The sequence below is a fragment of the Lycorma delicatula genome, chromosome 9 (genome assembly GCF_047948215.1).
Source record: "Lycorma delicatula isolate Av1 chromosome 9, ASM4794821v1, whole genome shotgun sequence".
In the NCBI taxonomy this organism is placed as follows: Eukaryota; Metazoa; Arthropoda; class Insecta; order Hemiptera; family Fulgoridae; genus Lycorma; species Lycorma delicatula.
In genome coordinates, this window is record NC_134463.1 from 88,577,846 (window position 1) to 88,594,271 (window position 16,426).

The window sequence follows — 16,426 nt, forward strand, 5'->3', positions numbered from 1 at the left end:
TTGACCGATGGGCGTCAGATGCATTTACTATAAGGATAAAATGAAAGATCAAACCCGAGTTTGAAGCTGCGTATCTCTTGGATATTTTTTGTTTAGTTTTACAAGTAGAATCCCGAAAAGTATAGTCAGCCCACCATTTTAGAAACACCCTGTATAAATAATATACAATTTTTCATTTAAAGAAATTTTCCGTTAAAGTAACTGGGAAAAATTAGAATGTGGCTATTAAATTCACTTCCTGTACAAAAATAATAAAATCATTGATATAGTTCCATTTGAGGAAGATTATTGTTAGAACATACATTTAAAAAAGTAACGAGACAAAAAAAATTGGTCAGATTGTAAACCTAACTCTATTTTTGAAGTTTTTAAAAAGAAAAATATATTTCTGTTGCTAATGGTTTTCTCTTTATAAAAAAAAAATATCTCGATACTATCAGACTATAACTTTTACGTCAGCACTATAGCTCTAGAAGGGAAAGTATTGTAATCGATCCAATTTGGGCATGTGTGGTTTTCACCAGATCTTGATGTTTTGACACCTAAGGAACCCAAAAAAACCGGAATGTTAATGTTCCTAAGTACGTGTGTGTGTGTGTGTGTGTTCGGTGTTGGCTTCTTAAATCACCTTATATCTCTAGAACTATTGCACCGATTTTGACCAAACTTAGTTACATTACTTCTATATATAGGGCATTGATACCTGATACCAGTAAATTTTCAACTCAAAAGGTCAAAGGGGTGAGGCTGTAGAGCAAGATCACTTTCATTATCTCGAAATTTCGCCTGATAAGATCATATCTTTCTTAGGCACATTTGCTAACGATTAAAAAATAACAATATTTGCAAAACAAGTTTTGCATAATCGCAGCCCACCCCAAAAAATATTGTAAACTACTGCGGTACTTACGTATTAACGCCATCGGAGCTACAGCTTTATTTAAAAACAAAGTAGTCAATCGGATTTCGGTGGAAAATTAACACCGTAATTTTTTGTGTAGTTATTTAATAAATTCAGTAAGTATTGCAATTATTTATTATTTAAATAATCAAAACACTCCTGTTAATTAGTCAAGGTTAGCGAGCGAAGCGAGCGTAAGTTAAGTTTGGTTAAGTATATATTTATAAAATAAATAAATATAAATAACCTTTTATTAAAATTAATAAAGAGACTGTTTGAATCTATGTTAAACTCTATATCGGCCCATTTTCCACCGAAATCCGATTGACTACTTTGTTTTTAAGTAAAGCTGTAGCTGCGGTGGCGTAAATACGTAAGTACCACTACTGCTATGTTGTGGTACAACATAGTAAGGTGGTACTATGTTGTAGTACAACATTTAATTCTACCGCTTACCCGTCACAGGTAAGCGGTAGAATTAAATAAATGAATAATATTTAAAGTGTAAAAAAGTAACTTGGTTTGGCCGGGTCTCGAACTTGATCGCCTGGTTAACTCGGTAACTGGTGCGTTAAGCCTCGCAGTTACACCAGTTTGCCGGCCGTACAGGCAAAATTTGTTCTGTGTAAGCTGTGAAATTATATTAATTTAATTAGTGCCGACTGTCGCCGCTTGTACCGTCACACCCTTGCGAATTAAATTAAATATGCACGCGCACTTTAGTCAGAATCATTGAATTAAATAAACGAACAAATATTGTATTTAAATAAAATGATAAATATTTTTTAATTAAATTGTGTTTGTGCGTGTAAACCGTGCATCAAGAACTACCCACAGTTGTAGGACTTTCCCGGAACACGGCTTAGCCGCGTGATGGGAAGCCCTACAGCTGTGTTATCAGATTTTTTTTCTTTCTGACATAATTTCTAAACTTTCTTATTAAAAAAAGGTGTTCTTTTTAGCTTTAATTTTTCACAATAGTGGTTTTCAATTGAAGTATATTTGTAGAAATGAAAGGCACAAGTGATATTTTATATCTAATATACTTATGATAAAAATTAACAAAAAATATATACATGTAGAGATAGAGCGAGAAAGTTTTGTAAAGCATCAAAATCTATAATTAGTTCAATAATGAATAAATGTAATAATTTTTGTAATACCTTTAATAACACAAAAACTGAATATCATATTTAAATGAAATTATGTATACAATGCATTTACATGATTAATCACTTAAGAATTACATTTTTTGTCTGTTTTTGACCGATTTCTTTATTCATTAAAAATAAAATCTTCTTCATTTCTTTTTATTTAGTATTAGTTGTAAGATTTTTTTACACCTGGTCCTTATTACAAGACTGAATTGTTTTGTTAAAGATTACTTACGTCTTTTTTTTTTTATTTCAATCTCATTTGAATTGTACAAATATGCTCTCCATTTTCAAAGAACTCAAAAAAAATGAAAAAACATTCAGAAAACTACACATTAATATAGCTTATTAAATAACACTTATTTAATAAGTACACAATAATAAATGCTATTTAAATTTTATACTAAATGAAGAATAAAACTTTATCTTATTTTAGACATTGAGATTATCAGATTCTTTAAAGATTGAAAAATATGTAGTATATTTGTACAAAAGTTTTTTATACTTAAATAATTAAGAGAACACTCATGTGCAAATTTCATTATTTTACTTATCTGACAAAATCTTACAATCATCTATTTTTCTTTTACTCTTTGCTGTGCAATACCAGAAAAATTTCGTGAAAGAATAGAGAATGATTTCAGGTATAATGCATAAATGTATCATTACTCCACCCAATATCAAAAAGATAGCAGTACTAGAATCACCAGGTTACTACTTACTGTTAAGGAAAGGAAATATGAATGATCAAAAAATAAAAATAATGGGGTAAAATAAGGAATTTTTATTTCCTCAATTTTACTTTTTATAACTAAGAGAAAGTACTTTTATCATCAGTTATTATGGTCATTTAATGCACTTTTATAATTTCTTTCTAACCTCTTTACAAATAACCTACATCCTCAATTCCTGTATCTGTTTCATATATTCTAATTTTTATCTTCGTTACCATACTTATTTCTAAGCCTCATTTCTACTTCAACCAAAATAACAATATTATCATCAAATCAAATTTATATTTTTTGTTCCCTATAATTTTTATGTTTCTTAATTCTCAGATTTTTCTGTTAGTACTTTTACTTCTCATTTAAATACAAGTTAAAAAGAAAAGATTTAAAAAAAAAGAAAAGATCATTTTTTTAATAGAATAAAAAAGAATTAAAAATTTTATATCTGTTTTTAATATCAAAAGATCTCGAGAAAACATCAAATTTGCTAGTAAGGTGAATAATATAAAATGTTTAATTATTTTTTTGTTTTATTAAAAAGAAAAGGTTATATCTTCACTAACTCCTTGCAGCACTGTCTTATTTAATTTTTTGTTTTTATTGTAGCTAACTAATTCTTTTATGTATACTAATTATAATTAATTTTCCTTACCCTATATCTCAATTTTATTTTTTTAATTTTAAGCACTATTCCATACTGTATATTTTTTACTTTTACACCTACTCTTTTGGGATTATGCAGGAATGATTTGATTGAATGCCCTTCCAGATGACAACATTAGAGAACATAATGTATAGAAATTTGTATTATGTTTCACCTGGAACCTTGTGGATGAAATTCACACACCGGCGCGCACACAATTATATTGGTAAATCTTATAATTTTTGCTCAAATAAGTGAAATGTTTTGAAAGTCACCTTACTATCTCCTTTTTATATCAAAGATCAAGATATAGAGGAAGATGAGTTACAGTCAGATATAATACAATCTTTATCTTTCCTTGCAGATGATGTAATGGCAGAGAACAACAACACTTCTAATAAATGCTAGTTTTATTCATTACTAACCTATTCCTCTTCTATCTGTAGCTTCTTCTGTATCTGTAATTAAATTTTGTTCAAATTTTTAGTTTTTTTTTCTGAAATATACATTTGTATATTTGATGAAAATATATTACTAGTAATTTTTTTTTTCATTTTTTCAGTTCCTAAAAAGTGAAAAGGATTGGATGGATATTGTCAATGGATCTGGAAGAAGATAGCACTTTTCTCATTATTTTTAGTGCATTTGATGATAAACACATGAGGATTGTACACCCAGATGGTAGTAAGGTAGTAGATCTTTCTATTTTAAATACAAAAATATTTACAGCATTGAAAGTTATTTCTAATGCAAAGTATGAATTTATTTTCTGTGATTAACAATTTGTGTAGGTGATGAAGCCTTTAGAAAGCATCTAAATTTTCTGATTACTTCTAATTACTTTCTAGATTATTTCATAAAAGATTTCGCTCAGATTTCAGCTACCCTAGTTAAATGAGATCGTACTGAAATTTTTAGGATGTTAATAAAGGAGCAACATTAAAGATTTCATATGGTTTTTGACCAGAAATATCAAATAAATTTGGTCCCAGAACAATACCTGCAGTAGTTTTTGAGAAATCTGGGGTGAAAACCAATAAATTAGGGTATAAAACCCTGTTTTTTATGTTTGACTTACAATAACTTTGTTAAATGGGTACATACATCAAAATTTTTAACAAAATTGGTAGAGAATTTAATTTTGAAGAAAATGGTACAAGATAAAATGAATAAACAAAGAAAAATTAGAAAAATTTGAATTTTATTTAGAAACAGTACATTAAACCAAATGACATTACATGTAGCAGTTTATATAATAAATGTTAAAAAATTAGCCCGCTGTTTGCAACACATATCTTGGCATGCTTCTGTAACTATTTTTAATTCTTCAGGACTGTCCTTAAGTTGCTCAGCTGCTTCCATAATGCGGACAATAAATTCCTCAAGAGAATGTTTTTGTGTTTTGTATACAATATTTTTCATCCATCCCCAGACACAAAATTCTAAAGGTGTTAGATCAGGTCATCTTGCTGGCCAGGAATATGGACCTCCACGACCGATCCATTTCTTAAGGAAATTATGATTTAGATGAATGGGAACGGCACAAGAGAAGTGGGGAAGCATGCCATCATGCTGGATGTATACTTTGCATATCAGCACTAGAGGAACATCTTCAAGCAGCTGCAGTAATCTTCTTGAAAATCGTGCAAGTAGACCTCAGCATTTAAGCGGCCAGATAATATGAACGGTCCAAACAGCTGATTGTGAAGAATGTTGACCAAACACTGACGCTAAATTAGTGTTGAAAATTGCCTTCCACAGTTTCATGAGGATTTATTGCCCATATAAACTCACTGCTTAAGTTGTTGACATCTTGAGTGAAATTTGCCTCATCAGTAAATAAAAAATATGTGTAGAACTGTCAATATGTATTCCACCAGTTGCAGAACTCAAAGTGAAGTGGACCGTCTCCTGAATGTAGATGTTTAACTGGTTGTTAATGATGAAGATAAAACTTGTTTTGTTTAAGTATCCTCCACACCATCAAATGCGAAACTCTGATCCGCTTAGAAAGATGTCGTGTTCTGACACCTGAACTACGCTGAACTGCATTGATAATAATTTCATCAATAACACTGTCGTGTTGGACAGATCGTTCATAGCTGTTACCAATACTAGGTAATGAATCTGTTTCCCGAAGAGCCCAAAAATTTATGCTAATTTTTTTGGGTTCTGGAATCCTACGATTCAGAAAACGCATTTCATATTCCACTGCAGCAGCAGTAGCACACCCAAAGTTAATACCAAATCATCATATTCATCTGTTGTAAATAAGTACGGCATTATTTCAAATGCAAACCGATCATGTTCAAACTAAAACTCATGGAAAACCTTCGCTAACAACAGCACAGTTTATATTACCTGAAATACTTAATGTACCAAGCAGAATGATTTGAACACTAATACAGTATTGCGCACTGTTGATCAGCTGTTATTATTTTATTGCAACTTTGAAATAATAATTTTTTAAATAGTTTATTGTATTTCTGTCAGTAATAAAAAAATTATCAAATTAATTTTTATTTAAATTAAATCTTGTTTTTACCAATTTTTCACACCAACAATAAAATTTGTTTTAAATTTAGATAAATAACTTCTTTTTTGATAAATATGTTACTGTACCGTTTCTAAATAAAATTCAACATTTTCATACTTTTCTTTGTATTATTCAACTTCTACACTATTTTGTTCAGAATTAAATTCTCTACAAGTTTTGTTTAAATGTTTTATGTGTTTATTACCCGTTTAACAAATTTATTGTACGTTAAACTAAAAAAATTAGGGTTTTTACTCCAATTTATTGGATTTTACCCCAGATTTTTCAAAAACTACTACAGATACAGTTCTGGGACCTATTTTATTCAATATTTCAGGTCAAAAAAAACCATAATAAATACTAATTCTGCCCCTTAATTAACATCCTAAAAATTTCAGTACACCTCATTTCACCGGTGTAGCTGAAATCTGAGCGAAATCTTCCACTAGTTGTAACCCACAAATGAAACATTTTAGAATATATATTTAATGAACTTTTTCCATTATTTCCATGAATAGAATAAGTTATAAAGTCCCTAGAAACCTTCGTGATACCTCTTTATATACATATAAAATTGGAAACAAAAACAAAGTTACATAAAGAAATGAAGTTACCCAGGGAAATAATTTGTCAATTTTTTCCTTTTCACCTTATCAGATAATGTTATTGCATTTAACACTTTATCCTATAATCTTTCCACTAGTCCTTTGTGTATTCTACCACTTACTGCCCCTCCTCTTCACCATTACAATGGTCTTCCATCTGTACCTCTGACACTACTACACTTTTGTTTCATTTTCTCAAATTTTATTGTTATTTTTCTATATTCTAGGACTATGCTTCATGTTACTTTATTTTTTATATCACTATATTTTCTATTACTTCACTTAGCCAGTTATAACAAATTTAACCAGAAAGTCCCACCAGATGTAATATAAATGTTTGAAATTATTTTCTTTTTAATGTTAAGTTTATTGGTGATAAGAACAGATTATAACCTCTATCTTCCTATTTTTTCTGTTAAAGAAAAAATATATCCTTACTGAAGATTGTCAGATCATATTACAATTACTTGTTTCCAGTAGGCAGTTTTTTCAACTAAGTTAGCAAATTTAAATTGAAAATTTAAAATAAAATCCTTACAGTTTTGATCATTGCACAGTAAGCAATCGGAGAGTGGTTAGAAAATGTGGACCCCTTCAAGTATTTGGGCAGCAGAATTGTGGCAGATGGTAGATCAAAGAAGGAAGTGGTAAGTCGCATAAGCCTGGCCAAGAATGGATTTAATAGAAGGAGGAACCTTTTACTTCTAATAAACTGAATAAAGACCTGAGAAAAAGACTGCTAAAGACCTTTGTATGGAATGTGTTTTTGTTCGAGAGTGAAACATGGACAAAGGGGATTGAAGAGGAAAGGAGGGCCAAAGCTTTAGAAATGTGGTGCTACCACAGATTGATGAAAGTCTGATGGTGGATAGTGTCCAATGAAGACATTTATTAAGGAAGGTCGAAGTGGCAAAGACTTTTCTCTTAAATATTTTATAGCAAAGAAGAGATAAATGGATTGGCCATTTGTTTAGGCACGATGGGTTAATTAAAACAATAATAGAATATACTGTGGAAGGGAAAAACACGAGGTAGACTAAGCTACTTATATCAGATTGTGGATGATAAGGATTGTGGAACTTACATGGAGTTAAAGGGATCTGCAGAGAATCATGATGTATGGAGATCAGCTACAAACCAATCCTAGGGTTGACAACAAAAGAAAAGGATACTTAAACAGTAGTGACAAACATTTTTACACACTTTAGTTTATTTTACTCGTATTTTATTAATTATGACCTAAGATGTGCAAACTGCATGGAGAAATTATTGGCAAATTTTATCTTTTGGTAAGAGATTAGACCTAATGATAAAACCTCCAAGCTTCAACTTATTTTGTCATCTCTGATCAAAACTTAATAGAGTTTGGTCTGGGCTTGATTGAATAGGTGATTTCATACGTGTACATACGTAGGTGTTTTCATTTGTTCAGGTAAAAAGAGATAGTACCAGATATATATGGGGGGCGGGGATCATGAAACAAACAATGAAGCACGTTCTAATTGAAAATTTAATGTCTTAATTATTATTTTATGAGCTCTCCTGAAGACGTAGCAGATTTGATTCTCAAGCTCCTTAAATGGTTAAAAGACCTTGTGGTTGAGCTTTAGTGTACGTTTTTTCTTAGAAAATAGTCATTTTAATAAGTGAAGTGATCTTTCTATTAAATGATCAAGATAGATTAAATACCTGATTAGGAACTTGGGCAAGAGAATAAACTACAGTGATGATTGTCCTTTTTTACTACACATCCAATCTCCTTATCAGTGTTTTGAAGCCGCAGGTTTGACCTAGATCTTCCGTGCCTCCACATGTCTCCATGTCCCATGCCTCTTGGGATGTCAGGGCTAACATAACTAGTACATTCTTGTTAACTGCCAGAGGATAACCTTGGCATTGCCTGTGAATCAACTTGGGAATTCTGTTCAGTGGATAAAAAAACTGATTGTAAGAAACTTGTTGATGTGCCTCATACAAAGAATATGTACTAATAAAGAAACTGTAAAACCTAGAACAGATTAACAGAACAATTAACACTGAAATTCATAAAGCAAGGGGAAATTCACTTACCCCTGCTGCTATGTGCATCAACTAAGGTAATCTACAATTCTGCTAGAAATATGACACAGCAGGCACCTTCACCAATCTTAAAAATCTAGTTATATTTATGTTGTATTTTATACCACTGCACTGAAAGTTAATTATGCAAGGGATGAAATATGTAGTACAATAATACAAAAATATAATTTTTTATTTAATTAACACACTTTCTTTTTTTTAAATGTAATATTTAAATCAGACAAAATCCACAGTGTAATAAAAAATAATTATTTAAATATACATTATTTATTGTATAGAATAAAAATGATTTCTGAATAGAAAGAAATTCAAAGTGAGAACAAGAATTATGTATGATTAGTTATTTTGTGTGTTTCCCAAACCTTTGTAAGCCTTCCATATTATTTGCTAAAATGCCACCCTAAAATTGTTTTAATGACAGTTGTATCTTTGGCAAGATAGTATTTTTTTTTCTACCATAGATGTATAGTGCAATTAAGAGTGTACTACACATTATATTTAAAAACACTATCATGAATGACAAATTCAGGCTTTAATGATATGCCAATAAGTAAACCTACATTTTCTAACAGTAAATAAAAAGCTATTTATTTACTCTTAAATAAACTTAACTTTATGTTTATCATATCTCTGTATGGTTAATGAACAAATAATTTATACAGGCAACAGTAGAAAGTTATTATTTAGATAACACTATTAGAAAGTTTTATAATAAACATTGAACTTTGGAAGTTCACTATTTGAATGGTAAAACTGGTTTTTGTATATGATACAGATTTTTTTTCTTTCTATTGTTTGAATATTCATTTAAAAAAAAAATTAGGCTAATATTGTTTAATATTGGTATTGTTTAAGAATTTATCGCATTTTGATAAAAAACTAAAAATTGCATTTTTTCTAAGCCTATGTGTAATCATACATATTTCAAATTACAAATAAATGTTTTTAAATGAATTTGAATTTAAAATTTAAAGGGTTAATAAAATGATATCTTTTGTCATTAGAAAATCAGAAAATTTCAGAAAACATGTTGAAATTAATTAAATTAAATTATTTTAAAGAACTTGATTTCCTTAAAAAAAAGCCCCTCATTTGACGATAATTCAGCTCCTTACCAAATGTGTAGCATTATATAACTTTTTTAAAATTGTTTTTCAATTATTGCTAGAATACCAAAGATGTTTTATTGAAATTTAAATCTTTTTAATGACACTTCTGTTACCAATAAATATTTGCTTGCTTTAACGGAGTAAAAAAAGCTATGAAATTTTTTTTTCTGAATGGCAGTTCAAAAAATCTATTGGAAGTTTCTCAAGTATTGGGCTGACTAATGCTTAAATGCGGTTTCTGGACTTGAGAGGGGGTGGTGAGGTTGAGGTTTAGTCGGTAGGGTGCAGGCTACATACGCCGTAACATCTGCAGAACCTGTTAGCGAGCCTGTCACTTTGTCCGTAAATGGGATTACTCCCCTAACCAGAGGAAAAAATGTGTCTCAAGTATAGGTCGTTTATTTCCGGGTATTTTACAATTAACTTTTTTTCTCTTAGGTTAAAATTTAAATCTAAATTATTAATTTATATGAAAGTATTTTTTTATTTTAGAATTGCAAAAAACTTTTTTTAATTTAACAAAAATATTTTTAAAAAAATTTTTAGTTTATCTTAAAAATGATCTTATTTTATTTAAAAATATCTTAATAGCAGAATAATTTGTTAAGTAAATTAAATATTTACTTTATAACTCTGTTGTTTTTAATGCTTTTTTTAAGCTCTTTAAAATGCATATAAATACTTCTTTAACCATAATATTTATTTGATCTTTTTTAGTATAAAAATATTAGTTTTATATAATAATTATTAGGTAATAAGTTTACATTAAAAGGTATTAATATTAAACCTGGCTGAAAAATCATCATGTCTTTTTGTATGTTTTTTATTTGTACTTTTAATATTTTTCCAATAAAAAATAATACTTTATTAAAATTGTCACAGTAGAAGTAATAGTAAAAGCACTTTGATGAAAAACATAAACTGATATTCAGTACTGTAGGATAATAATTTTTTTTTTTGTCAAATTAATGTTATTTTTATCATGATCCAAAAGAAAAGTTATACATTTGACAGATATATATTTTATGTACATGTATTTATGACACTAAACAGTAAAACTACAGAGGTACATCATCCCTTCTCCCTACTGTGAGTGAATTATTCATCTCACCCTACTAACAAGAATTTGTACCATTCTTCAAAATTCTTGGAATGAAACACAAAATGGCTTCAGACATTGTGGGTCCACAATTGACAATATTTTCAAGAAGTTATCAAAAAAACTGTCCAATATAATCAACAATGTGTGATGGCATTCATTGATTTCAAGCAGGCATAGTCACTTTTACAACAATATGATACCTAGGATAAGATCATACAATTGATTAAAAATCTTTACAATGAATCAAGCAGGAAAGTGAGAATACAGACTGAAAATAAAAAAATATTTAAAATAACACAAGGTGTTAGACAAGGATACACATTGTCACCAGTGCTTTTTAACAGTGCTGCTAACCAGTGCTTTTTATACTTTTTGATAAAGTGAATAAACAATGCACACATTAGAGGTGTAGAATTAGATCAAACAGCAGTGAAAATCCTGGAATATACGAATAATGTCATTTTTGCAAAAGATGAAGCATCACTTCAGCTTATGTTGGAGACAATCATGAAAGAAGCTAAGCTTCTTGGTTTGAGAACTTAACTTTGAAGAAACTAAACTTTGTGAAAAAAACTGTGGCTATGGTAATGAAAAAATCAAATAAAAAATTGCCTGACAAAAATTGCAATATAAAAATTGAAGTACCGCAATAAAAACAGTAGAACGTTTTATCAATCTTGAAAGCTTGATAACAAATGATGCTTCTTGTGACGAAGAAATAAACTGAAGAATGGGGCTAGCAGCAGCATCTTTTGTAAACTTAAAGAAAACATTATGGAATGACCATCTGCTACTGAAAACAAAAATTAAAGCATTCAACTCAGTCATTCTATCAACCCTATTGTATGGATATGAAATCTGGATGATTAATAAACAAGAACAAAGAAAGGTCGACAGTTTTGCTACTTGGTGCTCGCAGAAGTGATGAAAACAAAATAGAGGCAGTGCTATAGAAACAAGAATGTGTGGATAGAAACCAATGAAGTGCCACCTATTGCATTGGCTTTCCACAGCTGTCTTTGTTGGTTCAGTCATATTTCAGAAACGGATAATAACAGAACTGTTAGGTAAATGTAAATCAGTATTGGCATTGGGAAGAGATCAAGAAGGCAACAAAGGAAACAGTGGTCTGACAATATCCAAGAAGACATGAAACACATGCAATAAGACTCAATACAAACTGCAAACATCTGCTAAAACAGAACCCGTGGAAGAAATTAGTTGATGATGTTGTAATGTTTTATGTCATCAACCTGTGACAAAGATATACTATCATCATCATCAGTAAAACAATTAAATTGTTTTTCATTAAAAAAATATGAAAATTTCCATCTTATTTGATACTGGCTAGATTTATAAAGACAGCTTGAAAAACATTTAAAATACTATTAAATTTTTTGTGAAATCCTAACAGAAATATTTGATCTACAAAATCCCATTATCTGAAATGATACAATTATTTTCTTCTTATTCTTTCATAATAAATATTTCATCTTCAGGTTTTTTCAGTGATTTTTTTTACATTAATATAAACACCTGATTTACATTAATATAAAAACCTATTTACAGTAATTTATAACAAATGATTATATGGGCATAACTATGACCATGCCAACTTGATGAAATGATACTATCTTTGCTTTTCATCTTACAGGTTCTGGGTTCAAATCCTGGTTAGGCCTGGAATTTTCACAGACTATGAAATTCATTTCTCATCTAAATTAGGTAAACTGTGATTGTATGTCAATGAGTAGTAACTTTAGTGAATAAATAAATAATTACTAGTTACATTCTATTGGTTAATAAGTAGATTTAGATATCTATATTATTCTTCTTTTGCATTGTATCTGTCTTATTTTATAATAATTCTTGATTTTTAAAAAGATTATCATTTATGACTTAATAATCTTTTATATTATTTACATTATAAAATGATGTATTGATTTCTTGTTTTCAGTTACAGTTTTCTATTTTGTTCATTTGGCCAAGTTTTAATCTTTATAATACCATGGTTACTTAGCCATGAGAGATCCAGACGTATTATTAACACTCCCCTTCTAAAATTTCTATTTTTAAATAATTAAATAATTTATTTTATACAATTATGTATATTGTTGTTACATACTGTAATAAAGTTTGATAAAATAAAACTTGAGTAATGCCATTTAGTAAACATTAAGTACATAAAAATGCAAATAAATAAAAATTAAAAAAATACTCTCTTATATAAGCATTATCTTTTCAATACTAGTTCATTCATTAATTATGAAATTTTGTACCTTTGATACAGAAGTTGTATAATGATGTACATCATTTAGTTGTTTTATATTTAGAATATCTATACAGTAACTTAAAATAAAGTTCCTCAAACATTTTGAATGATTTGTTCAATAAAGTTTAAATACTGAAAAAGACATTAATTGAAATATGATGAAGTTTTATTTGTTTTCATGAACATTTTCTTAAAGATTCAGAATATATCCGTACATTATGTTAAATTTTTATATTTTATCATTATATATGCATCTATAAGCTTCAGATCTTAATTCAAAAACAATGGATATGTTGAGAGAGATATTGTAAAAAACCTTGTATATACAAATTTTATTTATTTGTACAAAAACTTTTATGTTATACAAAAATGAAAAAGCATCTGTCCAAAATAGGTTTAACTTTCAGCTAACTGAATTCATTTACAGCCTACCTCACTTAAGGGATAGATTACAAAAAAACATATTTTTATTTATTTAATTTTATAAAATATGTTTTTTATTTAATTTTTCTCAGAAGCAATTTCTAAGTAATTAATTGAAAGTTTCCAGAGAGAAGAATGAACTAGTATTTCCAGGATTCTCAGCATGAAAAATAAAGTAGAGTCACCTATAGAACTAACAATGAAGATAGGATATTGATAAGAAATTTAACAATAAGATAGGATGGTGATAAGGGGATGGTGATGAGAGGAAAGGACCATCATAACAGATTGGTTCTGACAGTATATCATCTTGCTCAGAACATAAGTTTAGCTTAAAGATACAATAAATTTCATTATAAAAATTTGATATAGATACTTCCCTCTTTTAGGAACTTGAGTGAAGCTGGATGTATGAACCTATTAATTATAAAAATAATGTACATTGAAGTATTAGTAGCATTTTACAAAAGTAATTATTAATATCTTTGTTATTTTATGATTATTAATATTCCTGATTTTTATGATGAGCGAGTGTTTTATATAAGTATGATTTTTATCATTAAAATTAATTAATATATTTTCATACAGTTTTTAATTTTGAAATATTATTATTGACTAATGATAGATTAGGATAAACTTTCTGAGTTTCCATAATTATTAAAACTAGTAAAAAATAAAGAAAAAAGATTATAGATTTTTAAAGTTATTATACTGTATTGAAGATTTAATGACTGATGATTTCAATGATTACTGAAATAATTGGAGTGGTGAAGTATGTGCAACTTACTGATAAGATTATGTGACAACATATAGAGAGAGAGAATACCATTAGCATGTAAACTTTTAAGTATTGTTTGAAGTGTTCAATTATTTACTGCAGTCATGATGGTGATCTTATTGTGAAAACATGTTCCTTCTATATCTTATATTGATACAACTGGCTATTCTATTTACTGGTACGGTTTTCTTTTATTAAATTAAAATTTATGGTTTATTCTTTTAATTAATTATCAAATAGTTCATATTTTATCAACAATTTAAATGGTATTTTTTATTATATGTCTTTTTTTCTATATTAATTACTACAATTAAACTATCATAAATAATTCATTATTATTTTAATTTCATCATAATTAAATTTAAATTTTATAACATACAATTAGAAAAAAGTTTTACATAATTTTAATTATTCTTTTGCACTGATTTTTTTTAGTATTAAAATAAAATTTCAGTTTTAAACTAGCTCTGAAAAAATTATTTTATCATTATTTTTATGTTTAAAGTTTTTTTTTTGTTAATTTTAATGTGTTTTATTTTTAATTTACTATTTTAAATCATATAAATAACATAAGTTGACTAGACAGAACATTGTGGTTAAATCATAAATTTTTTCATACCCTAGCTGGGAATCAAACATTGGATTTTCGATGTTATTTTTTTTTTGTTTTTTTTTTTTTTTAATTAGCTTTTTTAAAAGTAAAATTAGTTGATTTACTTTTTGCATAATATGTATTTATGTTAGTGATGGATTTTGTTTTTTTTTTTGAATAGCCTACTGTAAGGGCGCAGTGGATGAATTTAGGAGTACCCTTTCCCTCTTTGTTTTAAATTCTATCTATGTCCTTTTGAAAGTTTCCAACCTTACTTTATTTAATTCTTCTGGTATATTTTCTTCTTATTATTTCTGCAATTCTTCTATATTTTCTGGTACTTTTCTTATCCTCTCAATCAGTTTGTCGGTTATTTTAAATGTTTTAAGTCTCTCCCAGAAAATGGTACTATCTTTACCATCTTGTATGTTCAGCTTTAGTTGATGGATTTTTATTATTAAAAAAAATTAAATTTTCAAATTTTTTATGGGTTAGTAGTTTTTATTTTGTTTCAAATTCAGTAAAAATATATTTTATAAAATATTAGTTTGTAAATTTCTATCTTGAAATGTTATTTTATAACATAAATAAAAATCACCGTATTAATTCTTTTGAAATTTTAAATTTATTATCAAAAGGATTATCAATATTTTATTAATATAGTAAGATTACAGTGAAAATTATATGATAATTTTTTAAATGTCATATTGGGTAAAATTTTCAGAAAATTTTTTTTCCCTGAAAATTGGTCGTATTTTAATTAAACTTTAATATTTGTCAGAAAAAATTTCACAATTTTTTTTTGTTCACTAGTTAACTAAAGAAAAACACAAAAAATGATATATTACATTTGGAATGGATAGCTATGGAAAAGGTATTGTTCCAACATTTGCTTGGAAGGATTATGAAAAATGAGAAGAAAATCATGGTTAAAGCAGCATCATATAATATTAAAAAAAAATCACAATGAATAAAAAAGGAAAATGTTTGTTCATAGTTCATATAAATATACATTTAAAAATAATAGTAATAGGAAATAATTATGCTAATATGCGATCATGAAATTAATCCATTACACAATATAATGACAATTTTAAAAGCCTTATTTGAAAAGTTGTGTAACTTACTTATATTTAGCACATATTATGGAAGGGAGCTGGGACTAATTCCTAAGGTACTTCAGAATAAAATTTATTGTATATTAAGTACACATTAAACTACTCTATAATTTCTAGAAGATTCAGTGTTAATCTGATTAGAAACTTTTATTACTATTTTAAAAACATGTTAAATGATATTTTAACATGCTAAATTAATATTGTTATTAATATATTTAATTTCTTATAATTTAATTTTAGAAATAAAATTGGTCTGAGATTGTTTGGTTTTTAAAAACAGCATCAGAAACATAAAATCTTTTCTCATAGGGCAAGTATTACTTGTACATTGCCTAAAGCAAAAGTAGGTCCAGTTTGGTTCAAGTATATTATTTTTTTTGTTATAA

General features: G+C 27.9%; 1 protein-coding gene and 1 long non-coding RNA gene across 3 annotated transcripts in view; both read left to right on the forward strand.

Moving 5' to 3' along the window:
- Positions 1-12,583, forward strand: part of LOC142330304 (uncharacterized) — a 33,118-nt gene extending 20,535 nt beyond the window's left edge. For both annotated transcript variants that reach the window (XR_012757759.1, XR_012757758.1), the window contains exons 2-3: positions 3,989-4,115; positions 12,512-12,583. This is a non-coding gene — a long non-coding RNA (uncharacterized LOC142330304). The remainder of the gene's footprint in view (positions 1-3,988; positions 4,116-12,511) is intronic.
- Positions 12,584-14,361: 1,778 nt separating this feature from the next.
- The window catches only part of LOC142329686 (uncharacterized), a 68,098-nt gene continuing 66,033 nt past the window's right edge, over positions 14,362-16,426 (forward strand). Inside the window, exon 1 of the mRNA XM_075374384.1 lies at positions 14,362-14,508. Coding sequence (XP_075230499.1) covers positions 14,460-14,508 — 49 coding nt within the window. The 5' untranslated portion in view covers positions 14,362-14,459. The remainder of the gene's footprint in view (positions 14,509-16,426) is intronic.